The following is a 17,561-nucleotide window of genomic DNA, read 5'->3' on the forward strand; positions in this document are numbered from 1 at the left end:
ATGTTTGGGATGGTTTTCTCAACATGTAACACATTTTGTGTGAGTGTGTGTGTGAGTACATGATAACATGATCTTGCATTAAATGGGATTACGCCCATCCTCATTGTGTCATTGTGCAACATTGTATTGCAGCAAATGTGATGAAACAGAAGGCTACAAAGGTTTTACTGCATAATTACTGATTGCATTATTTACCCTCCCTGAAGTCTACTCATTAGCACATATATGGGAAAATCTTATCTACTTGTTTTTAAGGGACAGTTGTGTATTATCTCAAACCTTATGGTTGGTAAGCAAGTAAATAACCAAATATGATTCAACCTTATGTTGGACAAAACACCCACTGCATGATAAACCTTTAGAGACTCTGCCGCTATACTTCCGCTCCCATACAGCATGTTATTGGGTAGACAATGTGCCCAGCAGACCAACACTAGACTGTTGTCTGGAGTACCTGGGCTGATTTCCTGGACATAGACTAACCTGGCTTTAAAGGCCAACTTAATGGACATTTGACGTAGAACATGGTTTTTAGTCTGACATGCTTAATGTGTTTCTTTTAAACTGTTGCTTCACTGTCCTGTATCTGGAGGCCATACAATCAAGATTCTAGTGGCTGTTATTTAAAACAGTCTTTAACACAGGACAGAAAATGACAGAAATATCTAATAAATGTGTTCAGATATGCTGTCGCCACTACATTATAACTCGGCCTTGACAGTAAAGTAAATTACAATGGGGTCAACAACCATTTCAGATTCCTTATTCAGAGCAATGGAGAAGGCAAGAGGACATGACAGCAGAATATTAAGGTATATTTAGACTCCTTCTAACAGTGAATGATTGAGATGAAACAAGGCCAGCCTCGTAATCATTCAGTTCAGCCTCATGTTGTTCACTGTAAAGAAAACATATGTTATTCTTCTCAAGGCTTTCAGGCCAGTGCAAGGCACAGCATCTTTAAAAGCCTTTGACGTCCGCAGGTGATCAGCTGATAAGCTGACAGTAAAAACAGTAAAACAATTACAATATTGATTGTTCAAGTGCAGTCATTGCAAATGTATTTTTTTATAATTACGGTATGTATGACTTTATGTTATATATTTATTGGTGTGTTTATAATAAGATTAGTTTTGGGACATTATGCAGTGCCCCAAAAGTACCAACTAAACAGGCAGAAATTCCAGCTATCATTTTCAAACATCTTACAATATAGCATTATTATATAGTTGCACATTTTCAGTGCTGTTTCAACATCATAGCATGTGTTAATATCAACAGACATATTGATTTTTGACTGCACTCTGACTTTTAACTGTGATGAACAAAAGATGTGTTACTTGGATCCAAATCAGTGCTATTGAAGAGCACCCCCTACTGGAATAATAATACCCCTTTAAGTTCCAGGAGCATATGGTCCTTTCATTATACAAGGGAATTTGTGGAAAAGGGAGCTGAGGAAATATTGTGGAACAGTATTTTGTGGAACAGGGATATATTTGTGGAAATATTGTGGAACAGGGAGCTGAGGAAATATTCTAATAGTTCTTCATCTCAGTCCTGTCACAAACATGTGTTTTTCAGTTAACCATTTATATATATTTTTTGGTTATAGGTTCTGAAGCTAGACTCATTTGTCAATATAGTGGTGAATTCCTTGCTAGATTTTGAGTTTAGCAAAAACAGTAATATAAACCAGATACCTTTTGGTCTTTTATTGATTTTACTTTAACATAAAAATAGAATGCAATTTTTGCTAATAATTGTCCAGTAGGTAATTTGTCTGGTTCACTTCTCTGCTATCTGGACCTCCAGAACTGAAAATAAATAGATGAAAGGCACATGTTAGATTATATGCTGTATTACAAATCTATGCACAAAATAAAAACTGACATTGTTATTATTACTGAGGTGAGACGGGATACAAGGTTTGCCTACAAACATCAGAAAACTGAGAACTGCCAAACGTCCTAGATAACCAGCAGACCATTACCTTCTGAAACCGTGACGCTGTTGGAAAGCAAGACATCTGCTTGGATGTCATCAAGCTTCATGTAGAGGGTGTCAGCGTTGAGCTTAAGTGAGAGAAGCAAAATATTTTAAAACTACATTTAGACCAGCCAGCAGGTCGCAATGTCATTTTATATTTAGATATTAATGTATAAAACAAACATGCATGATAAAGAATAGGCTTAAGAATCATGTCAACATTTTATTCATTTATGAGATGGTCTCTACTAGTGACCAACAGTCAGGCTGCACATGGATCTTAAAGATGCATTCTGGGAGTTTGGCCACTGGTTGTATAAAAGTGGCCCTGTCACTTCAAAACAGGTACCCAAAAATGTTGTTCATTTTGTTCTCTCCGTGGTTTGTTGTTTTGCATACGTTCAGATAGCCAGGTGGGACAACCACACAACCCAGTGGTAGTATGTACACCTCTACCCAATGAAGTAGATATCAGTACAGTCAGGACTGGAAGGAAAAGAGAGGAAGAAAAGTATGTATGTTTAATAAAAGCATAATCTCACCATGAAGGCTGTAAATAGACTGGCACCCAAGATGCTGTGAACAACCTCCTCTACAACAGGGAATGAGCGGACGAAGTACTGAAGACAGAGGCAAAGGCAGAATAAAAGTTTACTTGAGTGACTCATTCCTAATCTGTACTGAGAGACGGACACAGATTAAGGACTAAAAAATTCAGATCGATGGAGAACTCCGCTGAGCTGTTTTTTGGGCCTAGAATAGGCTTAATCTGTGTCTGGGTGAAATCGGCCCACAGAGTTTAAATCAAATCTGAAAGTCAAGTCAGTGAACATTTGAAGAAAATTGACCTTCCAATTTAATTAATGAATATGGTTTATGTACGATAAAATTCTCAATAAAATAAGTGGAATCAATTAATATAAAATGTTCTAGAATTTTAAATCTCCTTCTGACTAAACTGCCTTGAAATTCCGTTGACCGCGACCGTGTTCTGTACCTCCAGCGCCAGGCTGGCTTGCCTCTGGGCGTCGGCATGTTCCTGGTTGCCCATAGCGTAGAGCAGATGGTGCACCACTCCCAGAGAGAGAAGTTCCTGAGACAGCTCCAGACTCCCCTGTGCCAGCAGCCTTCAGTCAGAAAGAGTCAGCATGGACAGATAATGATGATCCACTGTTCTGTCACGTGTCCCATCTAAGCATACTCACCTCTATGTCAGGACATTTTAAAGGATACTTAATGTGCCGAGTGTCTAGCAAGTCACTTTTCATGGTTTCAAAGCGAGTTCCACTTGGTACCAGAGCACTAAAGGCCTTTACCTTTCAGTTATTAAGTTTCAGACAATTTTTTGTGGCCAATTTGCAGGTCATGTACCCCATGGTTGGAGTGTTATTACTTTACCTTAAAGCTTTGGCAGCTGCAGCCTGCTGAACAAAGACTGGGAGAGATTCTGTCATTTTGGTCATTTCTGGGTCTGATGGAAAAGATAAATCTTGATGATAACATCAGGCACAAGTACACAATATCAGATTTTGTGCAAAAAACACTGACTGTCTGAAATGAAGAAGGAAACATTAAAAGGGTTTGCTCTTAGCAAATTACAATGAGTATGGTCCAATCAGTGTGTCTGTCATTCAGGAACCAATCAGAAGACACCTTGTAGGATCTTGTGTTGCTGCATTCCCTCCTTAGCAGGTTTGAGCAGAGCTACGAGCCCCCTGAGCAGCTCCGGTCTGACCTCGTACCGCCTCAGATCTGAGATCAGTTGAATGGCTGGTACAGAGGAAGAGAAATAAAAAGAGTTATAAAACAGTTATGGATTAATACTGGATCCAATAAGGAATCAAGATACTAGAGCAGGAAGAGGTTTGAATATGAAAAAGGCTATGTGGAAAGCTGAGTTGCCATTACCCTCGTACTGAATCTCCAAATTCAGGGACCTCAACAAATTCAGCAGAGGTTCCACAATGCTTGGATGGGCTGCCTTCACTAGGTCCTGGCAGGGGTACGAATAAGATACAATCACATTCACAAATACAGGGTCACACCAAGGTCAAATACAGGGTCACACCAGGGTCAAATGCAGGGTAAAATACAGGGTGACAACATACGAGGTAACACAGCTGGATTCAAGGCTGTCATGCCAAATGGTTGTGAAGCTCTGTGTGTGTCAGAGTGGGTGTGTGTGCGCGTGATGGTTGGTGTTGATTTACTTGTACAATTCGCAGCGTCTGCAAGACCAGTTGTTGGACTTTTGGTGAAGTACAGGGCAGTAGGGCAATCAGGCCTTTGTACACCTGGTTCTGGTATTTGGGGTTTCCATGGGCCAGGGACTCCAGCAAGGCTTGTCCTGTCTGTTGGGACTCCTCTGTCTTGGAGTTGGCCAGGCACTCTGCGACGACTCTTACACCTGCAAGCCACACGGCACAGTCTGAGAAGCTCTGAGGTGTTCTGAGAAGCTCTGAGGTGTTCTGAGAAGCTCTGAGGTTTTCTGAGAAGCTGAGGTGTTCTGAGAAGTTGAGGTGTTCTGAGAAGCTCTGAGATGTTCTGAGAAGCTCTGAGATGTTCTGAGAAGCACTGAGATGTTCTGAGAAGCTCTGAGATGTTCTGAGAAGCTCTGAGATGTTCTGAGAAGCTCGGAGGTGTTCTGAAAAGCTGTGAGGTGTTCTGAGAAGCTGAGGTATTCTGAGAAGCTCTGAGATGCTCTGAGAAGTTCTGAGATGCTCTGAGAAGTTCTGAGAACCAATCATACAACATTAGGCTGAAAAACCCTTTAAGGGGAGATTTGTATTTACTGACTGAAGTCTAAATTATTCTCATTCACCACTGCCTTCAACAATTAATAGATAATTTAACCTAAACAACAGGGAAAACATTTGTGCCTACTTTAACAAATCAGAAATCCAAAATGATACCATGTATTGTGAGAGTTTTTGAGTCAATAGTTTACCATAGCTTTCACAGATGAGCTCTTTGTATTCGCGTCCAGCGTTTGAGATGACCTGGAGCAGCTGAAGAGCCCTTGTCTTATCCTCCTCTTGGGTCTGTTTTTGACCCAAGATCTCCAGGAGCGTCAGGACCCCGCCAACCTCCAGAAACTCTACTAGATAACAATGACTGTGGAGAGACAAATGGTGTATATATAGCTAGTATGTGACAACAACAACAATGTTGCAGGATATTAATCTGTTTGCCTTGCAAATGGATGATTTCCTTTTGCCCTACTCACTTGCTTGCTGCAGACAGGAACACGCCAACTGCTTGCAGTTGAAGACCTAAGCATGTTCCGAACATGTAGCTGAATAAGGTTTGGTAAAGGAATATACCAAAAATACAAACCTTGTTTGTAGACCACTGCACCTTTTTCTTTCCTTTCCAAAAAAGTATAAAAGGAAGGTTTTGTGTGAGGAACAGAAGGGTTCAAATTAAGAGACCACTGCAAATTGAACGCTCCTCACTCAAAACGTTCCTTATCGACTTTTTTGGAAAGGAAAGAAAAATATGCAGTGGTCTCTTAATTTTGTCCAGAGCTATATGTGGGTATAAACAATTCAACAACCTGCTGGATGGGTTGTTGACAGATTATTCCCAGTACCAGCCTGGTTCAGCCTGGTTCTTCACAAAGAACATGGTCAGAGAGACATGTTCTTTGGAAACAGATTACTGCCCCATTTCAAAACTCACTTTTAGAATGCCCGTTATAAACGGAATTCTGTAAATAAACCACTAAATGCATTCTAGATGGACATCAATCAGAAAGTAGGCAACCCTTTTTGAACTCTTGTAGATTGATGCATTGCATGCGTTTTGTTTATGAAGTGGTTTTGCATAAATTACCGCCACACCTTAATTTTACCACTATACACGTCTCAGGGATGGCTAACTCTTATCTCCAGTTAGATAAATCAGCATTTACTTTTTTTGCGTCTCACAATCATCATAATAACAAGCTAATTTAATGAATTGGTGGCTATAGGGCAATTCAGTCTGAGGATATTTGAAAAGCAAGAATGTGCTTGTTTCTGTTGACGGCTTTTTAAAATTGTGTAAGGATGTGGTGTATGGTGTAATTGATGTGTGTGTGTAGATATACAATCACCTAAAGGATTATTAGGAACACCTGTTCAATTTCTCATTAATGCAATTATCTAATCAACCAATTACATAGCAGTTGCTTCAATGCATTTAGGGGTGTGGTCCTGGTCAAGACAATCTCCTGAACTCCAAACTGAATGTCAGAATGGGATAGAAAGGTGATTTAAGCAATTTTGAGCGTGGCATGGTTGTTGGTGCCAGACGGGCCGGTCTGAGTATTTCACAATCTGTTCAGTTACTGTTATTTTCACGCACAACAATTTCTAGGGTTTACAAAGAATGGTGTGAAAAGGGAAAAATATTCAGTATGCGGCAGTCCTGTGGGCGAAAATGCCTTGTTGATGCTAGAGGTCAAAGGAGAATGGGCCGACTGATTCAAGCTGATAGAAGAGCAACTTTGAATGAAATAACCACTCGTTACAACCAAGGTATGCAGCAAAGCATTTGTGAAGCCACAACACGCACAACCTTGAAGGGGATGGGCTACAACAGCAGAACACCCCACTGGGTACCACTCATCTCCACTACAAATAGGAAAAAAACAGGCTACAATTTGCCCAAGGTCACCAAAATTGGACAGTTGAAGACTGGAAGAATGTTGCCTGGTCTGATGAGTCTCGATTTCTGTTGAGACATTCAGATGGTAGAGTCAGAATTTGACGTAAACAGAATGAGAACATGGATCCATCTGGCCTTGTTACCACTGTGCAGGCTGGTGGTGGTGTAATGGTGTGGGGGATGTTTCTTGGCACACTTTAGGCCCCTTAGTGCCAATTTGGCATCGTTTAAATGCCACGGCCTACCTGAGCATTGTTTCTGACCATGTCCATCCCTTTATGACCACCATGTATGCATCCTCTGATGGCTACTTCCAGCAGAATAATGCACCATGTCACAAAGCTTTAATCATTTCAAATTGGTTTCTTGAACATGACAATGAGTTCACTGTACTGAAATGGCCCCCACAGTCACCAGATCTCAACCCAATAGAGCATCTTTGGGATGTGGTGGAACGCGAGCTTCGTGCCCTGGATGTGCATCCCACAAATCTCCATCAACTGCAAGATCCTATCAATATGGGCCAACCTTTTTAAAGAATGCTTTCAGCACCTTGTTGAATCAATGCCTCGTAGAATTAAGGCAGTTCTGAAGGTGAAAGGGGGTCAAACACAATATTAGTATGGTGTTCCTAATAATCCTTTAGGTGAGTGTATAATGTAATTGTGTATTTGTATGAGCTGAAGGAGGGCTAACCCGAAGAGACATTCGTTCATAGCGTTCTACCAGGTAAAATACGAATACATCAATATATAATAACAGAATCAAATGTATTGTGCAAGGATACGTCAACCTCATCCACGCTGTCAGCCGAGCCAGAAAGAGACTGGCAACCTGTGCAAATTCCAGCTCTAACTCAGGGCAAGTCTTTCCTCGGTTTTGATTCAGAAAAGCGGTCAGCATGCGGCTGCGCACAGTCTTGTTGCCATGATCCCACTCTTGAAGGAAACTCATCACCTCACTGGTTGCGGTTAGTTCCTTGCTTGTTGACATTTTTTAACCTTTGGTAGCTGTTAACGGCAGCAATGCTAGCTATAAGGGTGCTTTTAAAGTTGTTTGAATAGACTGGCTAGATAGCTACCTGACTGTCCCCTTATAACGGAGTAAGACAACTCTGTTTAAAATCTAATCTATTCACGTGTTAACTGCCGGATTTGCTGAAATCAGTCGTCTGGCGTTAGTTCTAGGTTGGCGACGTGTGTTTGCTGTTGCTTAGCAACATTGATCCGCTCCCTTCTTGTCCATGGTTCGGCCATGGTTATTGAAGCTGTAGCTGACTATTCCAGAAACGTATGATACATAAAAGTGACGATTTATTTATTTAATTAAGATAAGTCATTGTTAAGATAATACTGACGATTAATTTATTCATAAATAGTGACTGAAAAGCAGTTGTGACTGAAGTTCTCCAAGTATGAAAAAGCTATTTTGTCAACATAAATAATATGTTTCATTAATATATTTTGTTTAACCCAATCGTCTGAATTTTACTTCCAGGCAATGTAGTGTAGCATATTTCTGCTAATACCAAAATAAATGCTATTGTGCTAGGCCAATAAGTACTTTTTTTCCAATTGCCCCATTCCAATCCAAGTGTGAATTCTAGTTAGCTCTCAATAAAGTTTGAGATAGGCTATTGGTATGGATTTGGCGAAACCAAGATGCAATCTAAAAGTCACCAACTGCAGCTTCTGGGTCCAGCTTAGATGTCCAATAAGTATGTGTTGAAGATCGAGACATGACCTGTGATGAACATCTCACCGAGACATGACCTGTGATGAACATCTCACCGAGACATGACCTGTGATGAACATCTCACCGAGACATGACCTGTGATGAACATCTCACCGAGACATGACCTGTGATGAACATCTCACCGAGACATGACCTGTGATGAACATCTCACCGAGACATGACCTGTGATGAACATCTCTTTGTATGAGATTGTGCCTGTTTAGGGACTTTAGGAAACAGAGCAGGTGGGAAAAATCCAAAACCACATCAATGGGGCTTTGTGGACAGAGTCAATAGATTTATGTTCCTCAGTGTAAACGAAATACTGTGCATAAACATGGATTTGTCATGGACTAAAAACACTACCAGTGTCTTAGAAGGAGCAACAACAACTCTACTTTTGATGACTAAAGTCATTAGGCAAGACACCTAGGGTTCTCTCCAAATACTGTTTCATCAAAGGCATCCTGATCAGATTTGTCAGCCATGCTCATGACAATCAAAACAGCTATCCAAAACCATGCAGCACTATCAGGGGACCCTTCAGAGGCACCTCAGTCACCTACCACTGTTCTGAAACATATGGTCTCATACTAGGTGCTCAGAAACTTTGCAACCTGTCAGACTGTTAATACACTTTACCTGTCTGATCACCTACACTGACTTTAATGAACTGGCCACACACACACACATATTCATCTGTACAAAGAGACCCACATGCATACATTCTAAATATTTATATGCTGTATATACCACAATTACTTGTCCTCATCTGTGTCCAGCTGCCTCATTATTGTAGTTATTGTTGTATTTCTATTTAATTTAATCTCTAGCATTGTCAGGCAAGAACCTTAGAATTTAGTTTCTATAGTTTGTCTGCATCCTATGCATATTACTATTAAAAGGTCAAATTTGAAAACGAGGATTTGATTAAACTGGGCATGTGTAAATGTACTTAATAAAAAAATCGGATTCTGAATTCAGATTCTAGTGTATTAGAGCCTCATTCGATTGATCTACTGAGAACATTTTCAGGGCATTGGGTATTTAGTAACAGTTTCAGGTTTGTGAAAAATAACGGGTAGGTTTGTCAAAATTCTCCTTGGTCCGCACTCCAGTCCAGCTGGTGGCAGTAATAGACCTTAAACTTGTTTGCCAACCACAGAATCCGATAAAGAGGGGGGAAGGAGCAGTAGAAGAAGTATGAATTACTGAGAGGCTTGTTGTTAGCCGTTGTAAATCGGGCAGCTACTGTTAATTAGCCGATAACCGTTTCCCCAGAATTATATTCCCCAGAATATAATCAGAAAAACGGAGGTGTAGACCCAACAACAGGTAAACGTTATTTAAAAATAATGAATTCCTTCTCTTGTTAACCATAGCTGTGTCAAATGCTGTGACTTTAGCGAACGACTAAGTTAGCTATGCCGGCTAGCAAGTGTTAGCCGCTAGTGTTAGCTAGACCTAGTTAACAACATGGTTATAACTAGCAACCTACGCGTATATCCAACTAATAGATATGTAACTAAAATGATCCAAAGGCACTCGTTTGAATACACTAATAAGTTAAGTCAGTTAGCTAGAAACATTTCAGGTTACTGCAAATAATTGAGTGGCAAGTACATAGATAGTGAAGAGTAGATGAGCTAACTACTGTGAAGCTAAACTATGCAAACCAAACGTCGGGTTAGCCAAGTAAAAAAGACTATGTGAAGCGATAACATAAAATGTTGAACAGAGTAAATCTTTGCTACAGTACTAGTCAACATGGGGACTGGTGCCGACGTGAGAGATATCCTGGAGTTGACAGGAGGTGATAATGAAGGGCCGATCAGTAAGAAGGATTTCATCAACTCCGATAAAGTAAGATTTCCTTGTTACGTGTCTGTTTTTAAGATAGCTTGTGTGGACAAAATGTTTTTATTTACATTATTTTACTTAGCTATTAACTTGCGCAGAATATGGTAATGCTGCTTTTGATGTTGAATTACTGTAATGCTCCCCTTAATCACCCATTCTAGAAAAAGGCCAAGAAAACAACCGAGACCTTAACATTCAAGAGACCAGAAGGGATGCACAGAGAGGTCTATGCGCTGCTTTACTCAGACAAGAAGTAGGAACCCAGTTTGACTTGTTTTCTGTCTGGCCTTCCTTTATTCTCACCAAATCAATCATCATGTCTTCTACCCAGCTTTTTTTTTGTAGTTGACTTGGTGTAATCTTTGCCCATGAAACCAGCCCATAGTAAATTATACCTATTTTCACTTTTAAACATGACTACAGTGTTTAAAAGAAATTGGTAGATCATATTAAAATAATACATATCAGCCAGGACACTGCTTGAATCGTCTGCTTGTTCTGCCATTCCTCAAGTTTTCTCAATAGGCCTAGCCTAGCCTATGAGATATATTGAAAACTTGTGAGCTTGCTGGTTTATAGGTGTTACTCCAATCCCCCACTAACAAACCAGTTTAGAAACGAGCTGCTCAACAAGATTTAAAGTTTTCCCACAGATCTCATTCAGTGTTTTAGTAGGTGTTCTAATTTATTAGTTGACATGGGAGTTGTCATGGGATCAGGAAGGAGCCTCCCTTGGTTAAAAGAAATGTATTGTGTCATGATGTGTGTGAACCCTCTCCCTCTGAGGTATACTGACTGTGTCCGGCCTTTCAGTAGAGATGCTCCGCCCCTGCTGCCTAGCGACACCACGCAAGGCTACCGGACTGTGAAAGCCAAGCTGGGATGTAAGCGGGTACGTCCCTGGAAATGGATGCCCTTTACCAACCCCGCCCGCCGAGACGGCACCGTCTTTCACCACTGGAGACGTCTGGCAGAGGAGGGCAAGGATTACCCCTTTGCCCGGTTCAACAAGGTGAACATGAACTGTCTGCTGTTATGTCAGTCTCTTTAGTTTTCAGTGAATGTTGGTCCCTCTGGTATCCTCTCTCGGGTATCCTCTCTCGGGTATCCTCTCTCGGGTATCCTCTCTCGGGTATCCTCTCTCGGGTATCCTCTCTCGGGTATCCTCTCTCGGGTATCCTCTCTCGGGTATCCTCTCTCCTCTCTCGGGTATCCTCTCTCCTCTCTCGGGTATCCTCTCTCCTCTCTCGGGTATCCTCTCTCCTCTCTCGGGTATCCTCTCTCCTCTCTCGGGTATCCTCTCTCCTCTCTCGGGTATCCTCTCTCAATTAAATAAAATTCAGCTTCATTAGCATGACAGTTATTACAAGCGTATTGCCAAAGCTAGGGGTACAATAATAACAGGAGACTCCACAGCAACAACACCATTCAAAATGACCTCAAGAACAACAATAACCAGCATTGTCTGAAATGTGCAGCAACAACAAAATGTTCAAAGTGAACATGTGCACCTCTCTCTGATGTCCCCTCTCTCTCTGGTGTCCTCTCCTCTCTAGGTGGTCCAGGTACCAGTGTACTCAGAGCAGGAGTACCAGATGTATCTCCATGACGATGGCTGGACCAAGGCAGAGACAGATCACTTGTTTGACCTCTGCAAGCGATTTGACCTGCGATTTATCGTCGTCCACGACCGCTACGACCACCAGCAGTACAGAGTAAGAGGATGTCTGACTACACACACATTGGTCTCACTATAATTGGGAGCGCTGTTTAGAGACTGGTATTCCCATTCAAAATCCTAACCCTTGACCCCTGAGCCAAGAGTAGAAAATGAAAATAGGTGAAGATGGGCCAAATGTCTTTCGGTCTTAGTATTTCCCTTTGTTACTATTCTGTTGAGGACTTCTGGTACATAATGTCTGTGCACACAGCCACGAACATCAGGGGTTTAATTTTTATTCTAGAAGATGACAAAGATTTTTAGAAAAATGCATTCAAAATGTGTATGTGTTCCCATCAACCAGCACTTCAGTCAAGCTCCACTTCTCAAACACCTTGTTTCAGAAACGTTCTGTGGAGGACCTGAAGGAACGTTACTACAGCATTTGCGGCAAGCTGACCAAGGACCGTGCCGCCTCGGGGGCGGAGCCCAAGATCTACATATTTGATGCTGGTCATGAGAGGCGGAGAAAGGAGCAGTTGGAGAGACTCTTCAACCGGACCCCGGACCAGGTCAGCAGCAACATCCCACTGTCAGGCCTTTCAGGGCTGTGGGGCTGCTACCTTTACAACCTCCTGCTCCTATTAGATTTTCTGACATTTAAATGCTGGGGTGTTCTTCTCCCCAGATTAAATGTTTTTGTTGAACAGAGCGAAACAGGGAGGGACCTACTTGAATATTTTCAGTCAATTCTGTGACAAAACATTTTCCAACTGGAAGACCTCAGGCTTATGTTTGGCAGTAGATGATGGAAACAAGCTTTTGTATTGGACAAGTTCAGATCAACCCTGCCTTTTTCATTCTATTTGAACCTGACCCAACTCTCACGGCCCACTTCCCCTGTCTGTCCTGCAGGTGGCAGAAGAGGAGTATCTGATGCAGGAGCTGAGGAAGATTGAAAGCAGGAAGAAGGAGCGTGAGAAGAAGGCCCAGGACTTGCAGAAGCTCATCACAGCCGCGGACACTAATACAGAGATGAGACGTGCAGAGCGCAAGGCCACCAAGAAGAAGCTACCAATGAAGCGAGAGACTGAGAAACCGGTATTGTTTTGCGGATGGGTGATGTTTAAAGGAACTTTTGTCTTATAGGGTTGTCTCAGTGCTCACCATTTTCTCTGTCTGCCTCTATCCCTACCTGTCTCTCTGCCTCTATCCCTACCTGTCTGTCTGCCTCTATCCCTACCTGTCATACCCGTCCTCAACAGACTCTCCCTGAGATGGCAGGCATCAAGTTCCCTGACTTCAAATCAGCTGGAGTCACACTCCGCAGCCAGAGGGTAAGTCAGGCCCATAGGAACTCTGCTGGAAGTCAGGCCCGTAGGAACTCTGCTGGAAGTCAGGCCCGTAGGAACTCTGCTGTATGGGTTTAACTTGGATTGTCTCCCAACTATTTTTTCGAATAGTGATTGGAACTTGGCTTCCCTTTCAAAAGAGCAATCTGTTGAAACTCAATCTGTGATGGTTTGGCAACGTTTCATTTTAAAAGAGCCCGAAGAACGGAAAGTCACGAAAGTCATTTCACGGCCGCTCTAGCCTGCGTGTTGTCACGGCCGCCCAAGCCTGCGTGTTGTCACGGCCGCTCTAGCCTGCGTGTTGTCACGGCCGCTCTAGCCTGCGTGTTGTCACGGCCGCTCTAGCCTGCGTGTTGTCACGGCCGCTCTAGCCTGCGAGTTGTCACGGCCGCTCTAGCCTGCGTGTTGTCACGGCCGCTCTAGCCTGCGTGTTGTCACGGCCGCTCTAGCCTGCGTGTTGTCACGGCCGCTCTAGCCTGCGTGTTGTCACGGCCGCTCTAGCCTGCGTGTTGTCACGGCCGCTCTAGCCTGCGTGTTGTCACGGCCGCTCTAGCCTGCGTGTTGTCACGGCCGCTCTAGCCTGCGTGTTGTCACGGCCGCTCTAGCCTGCGTGTTGTCACGGCCGCTCTAGCCTGCGTGTTGTCACGGCCGCTCTAGCCTGCGTGTTGTCACGGCCGCTCTAGCCTGCGTGTTATCTTCGCTCATGATACATGTGAAGTGTCTAGAGCATGGACTAAATGACACTCTTTGGTCCTTTGGGCTCTGGTCAAGAGTAGTCATCTTTAAAGGGAATAGGGTGCGGTTTGGAGCCCAGACTCTACTAGCTCTTATTAGCAACAGCATGATTTATATGTAGCGGAGGGAGCTTATAAATCTCCAGGCCTGATGGGGAGTCATTGCTCCATATGGAAAATGCATTCGGCTAAAGGAGTGGAGTGATCATCGGGCAGATGGCCTTGGGAGGATAAAGACATTTTGATCGGCCTCACCGAAGTGCATTTCATATGAATGAGTAGTCAGAGGTGAGGATGTTTATAGCGTTATCTCCAACTGTGTGTGTGGGGGGGGTGTGTTTTAGGTCTTACTAAACTCATGAGGACCAAATGTCCCCATAAGTATAGTAAAACCAGAGAAAATTGGACTTGCCGCTCCCCATGAGGGTTTAGGTTTAGGGCCAAATAATTTATTATATAGTTAGAATTGGGGTTTCTTTAAGGTCCAGGCCGTTGTTGGTTAAGTTTAGGGTTAAGGTTAGGCCAAGGGAGCATGCAATTTCCATTTTCTGGTCCCCATGAGGGTAGCTGTACAAACGTGTGTGTGTGTGTGTGTGTGTGTGTGTGTGTGTGTGTGTTTCAGATGAAGCTGCCGAGTTCGGTTGGCCAGAAGAAGATCAAGGCTATTGAGCAGATCTTGACAGAGCGGGAAGTAGGTGAGTCATGTCAGGTTTCTCCATCCCCAAGGCATAAACTTAGGAACTGACACACTGTAGTCATCATCTATATCAATCTGCATTGACTTTTTAAAGAATAGACAAATTAGTTGGCTGAACTTGACAGCCAAAACTACCAAGGCCCTTTTAAGATGCGAACAGGTTGACCCTTTAGCAGGGCCAGGACGAGTGTTGAGTAGGACGTGACGTTTCCCTGCTCCTTCACAGACCTGAACCCAATGCCCACTGAGGAGATCGTCCAGATGTTCAACGAGCTGCGTAGTGAACTGGTGCTTGTCTACGAGCTGAAGCAGGCCCACGGGAACTGCGAGTACGAGCAGCAGATGCTTCGCCACCGCTACGAGGCCCTGCTGAAGGCTGGTGGAGGGGCCCCTGTTGGGCCCCTAGGTGGAGGTGGACTAGAGACCCCTGGGGGCCCGGAGGTGTCTGTGTGGCCCGGCCCTGATGACATCAAAGGCGAGGCGAAGGAGCAGATCATCGATGTGGTGGGAGCACCACTCACCCCCAACTCAGTGAGTCTGTCAGACCCCAGACACTTCAGTTGAGTTAGTCAGTTGATCTCACGTTTGGATGGAACGATGCAGATTCCTGCATGTTGCAGACCAGTAACTTACCACAAGCATACTTTTCTTGTCTTGTCTTTCTAGCGTAAGCGCAGAGAATCCGCCTCCAGCTCTTCGTCTATCAAGAAGATGAAGAAACCGTGATTCAGACTCAAGCCCTTCTTAAGATGGTTGAAGAGTCAACCTGGCCTTGCTGTGTCACACAGAGTTGGGAGGTTAATGATGCAGTTAAAACTGTCTGCTGCTTTAGGTTCGTTGGTGAGTTCTCCCAGAAATGTAATGAATCAAAATAGACGAAACAATAAACTATTCCGGAAACCAATATAATCTACTCAAGAAAATGTATTACAAGCTTGTGATACAACAGTTGTTACACAAAATGTTCAGCAACGTATGACAGAATCCTCCACATCATCCATCACATTCACTCCGCTAACGAATAACCAGGTCATGTTGCCCCCCCACCCCTCTAAATGGGACAGATGCTCCTATACAGCCATGACCCCCCCCAGAACTATCATGACAAAGACAATGACTGACATTCCATTTCATTACTGCGACTCTCAGTCCTGCTTCGCCTGCTGGTTGAGATTGGGACAGATAAACTGTGAATTGCCAGACAGAGCTAATGGAGACAGTGGGGCCAAGACCTACACCCATCTATTTGGGGGGGGGGGTAGATGTTACATCTTTCTGCGCGCCCCTCCGCCCTCTCTGCTTCAAAACGACTGTTGTTGAACATGCCTCCACCTCCGTCAGATGCATCTGAATTTGATCCAGCTAAGAGACACTTCTGTCCTCACTGTGTCTGAACAGAGCTGAAATTCTCCCTTACCAATTCTGTAAACCTTTTCCCCCCAAAATGTTGTTCCAAGTGTCTCATAATACCTGTAATAAAGTCATGAAAGATTGTTCTTACTTGTCCAATTTCACCTGACTTCTCGAACATGAATCGGAAAGATCAGAGATTTGGTGTCGGGGACTTAAAGCAGTTTGACTTAAAGCAGGTTGAGAAACAGCAGCGTTCTAGGAAAATGTTGAATACTTGCTTCTCAATGTCATATCAACCGATATGAATCCAACATGTGGTGTTGGAACAAGGTTTTATGTACTGAAATAAAATATCCCCTGAATACCTAACAAAATGCATATTTCTTTCAAATGTTGTGCATGAATGTTGTTAATGACTGTTCTTTTTGGTGTGAGCCAACATAATCCATCCAACAGCAGTAACAACAATGAGCTGGTTAAACAGCATTATCATTACATGGATGATCCTTGTGCTGGGGACAATAAAAGGCCTCTAGAATGTGCAGTTTTGTCCCACACAATGTATCATTTTAATGCATGATATCCACCAGAAATTGCAGAGAGGTTGGCGTCTGATTGCGTGTGTGGACTGGTGTCTTTTATACAGGTAACGAGTTCAACTAACAGGTCTGTGAGAGCCGGTATTCTTGCTGGTTGGTAATTATTTAAAGATCATACAATGTGATTTTCCTGAAAACCTTTTGTTTTAGATTCAGTCTTTCACAGTTGAAGTGTACATCAAGTACGTACATTATACTTAATACTCTGTTTACTTCCATTGCACATTTAGAATGGCCATTTGTAATGCATTTGCGTTAATTGCACATCTATACATTCCACTCTTTATATACAGACACTTAATAGTTGTACATTTCCTGTCCTCTTCTATTTGCACTTCTGGTTAGACACTAACTGCATTTCGTTGTACTGTACTTCACCTGTTCAATGACAAAGTTGAATCTAATCTAAATGCAATTGATTGCTGAGGTAAATGTATCTCTGCTAATTATTCTTTCACTTTGTGGTTGTGTATTAATCCGACATTGGTCTGGAAAGTACTAGGCCTGATTTGTGTTGGGGTTTGGGTTAATTTAGGTGAATGTTATTTTCTTGTGCTGGAGTACGTCTGTCTAATCTGATGGGGATGTGGGCCGGGCGTCCTTAGCTGTGTTCCTTGGGGAAACTTCTCCCAGACTGGAAAGACGTGATAGCACGATAAACACGGGTAAATGGATTCTTGGTGTCTATATTTCATGCTTAAAATTGGCTCGTAAATCCACTAGTTTTGATCTATGGAACCCGTCGCCGCTTGAAAAAACCTCAGTAAATGTGTAATTTCTCCCTTGACGGAACACAGACGAGAGGCCATCTTTCTTGTTCCCCCTCTCTCCGTCTTGCTTACACGTTCTCCCTCTCTCGCTCCATCTCTCTCGCTCCCTCTCTCTCGTTCCCTCTGTCTCCTCCTTTGGATTGCTAAGTTGGAGTTGGACTAA

General features: G+C 43.0%; 2 protein-coding genes across 3 annotated transcripts; one reads left to right on the top strand and one right to left on the bottom strand.

Moving 5' to 3' along the window:
- Nucleotides 1-1,767: 1,767 nt before the first annotated feature.
- armh1 (armadillo like helical domain containing 1) lies at nt 1,768-7,891 on the bottom strand. The gene is made up of 11 exons (XM_010904987.3): nt 7,427-7,891; nt 5,216-5,284; nt 4,937-5,103; nt 4,200-4,396; nt 3,898-3,982; nt 3,643-3,759; nt 3,388-3,460; nt 2,987-3,116; nt 2,532-2,609; nt 1,994-2,075; nt 1,768-1,817 (listed from the first exon to the last, which is right to left on the bottom strand). Exons 1-11 carry the CDS (start codon nt 7,630-7,632, stop codon nt 1,789-1,791), a joined length of 1,233 nt encoding a protein of 410 aa, XP_010903289.2. The 5' UTR covers nt 7,633-7,891; the 3' UTR covers nt 1,768-1,788.
- A 1,662-nt stretch (nt 7,892-9,553) lies between these two features.
- Nucleotides 9,554-16,172, top strand: dmap1 (DNA methyltransferase 1 associated protein 1). 2 transcript variants are annotated; one of them, XM_010904986.4, is made up of 11 exons: nt 9,554-9,708; nt 10,130-10,236; nt 10,395-10,486; nt 11,050-11,245; nt 11,790-11,948; nt 12,298-12,465; nt 12,809-12,994; nt 13,159-13,230; nt 14,602-14,674; nt 14,903-15,207; nt 15,343-16,172. In XM_010904986.4, exons 2-11 carry the CDS (start codon nt 10,141-10,143, stop codon nt 15,400-15,402), a joined length of 1,407 nt encoding a protein of 468 aa, XP_010903288.1. In that variant the 5' UTR covers nt 9,554-9,708; nt 10,130-10,140; the 3' UTR covers nt 15,403-16,172. The 2 variants fall into 2 exon arrangements, with proteins under 2 accessions (XP_010903288.1, XP_010903287.1); XM_010904985.4 differs by having other exon boundaries at nt 9,557-9,708; nt 11,047-11,245.
- The last annotated feature ends 1,389 nt before the right edge of the window (nt 16,173-17,561 follow it).

Source organism: Esox lucius, chromosome 8 (genome assembly GCF_011004845.1).
Source record: "Esox lucius isolate fEsoLuc1 chromosome 8, fEsoLuc1.pri, whole genome shotgun sequence".
Classification (NCBI taxonomy): Eukaryota; Metazoa; Chordata; class Actinopteri; order Esociformes; family Esocidae; genus Esox; species Esox lucius.

Excerpts from the sequence above, each read along its gene's own strand:
- armh1 (XM_010904987.3), bottom strand. The coding sequence starts at position 7,632 with ATGTCAACAAGCAAGGAACTAACCGCAACCAGTGAGGTGATGAGTTTC. Across the intron at positions 5,104-5,215 it reads TTCCTGTCTGCAGCAAGCAA|TCATTGTTATCTAGTAGAGT; the intron begins GTGAGTAGGGCA and ends GTCTCTCCACAG. Across the intron at positions 4,397-4,936 it reads GCTCATCTGTGAAAGCTATG|GTGTAAGAGTCGTCGCAGAG; the intron begins GTAAACTATTGA and ends TGTGGCTTGCAG.
- dmap1 (XM_010904985.4), top strand. The coding sequence starts at position 10,141 with ATGGGGACTGGTGCCGACGTGAGAGATATCCTGGAGTTGACAGGAGGT. Across the intron at positions 12,466-12,808 it reads TCAACCGGACCCCGGACCAG|GTGGCAGAAGAGGAGTATCT; the intron begins GTCAGCAGCAAC and ends TCTGTCCTGCAG. Across the intron at positions 13,231-14,601 it reads TCACACTCCGCAGCCAGAGG|ATGAAGCTGCCGAGTTCGGT; the intron begins GTAAGTCAGGCC and ends TGTGTGTTTCAG.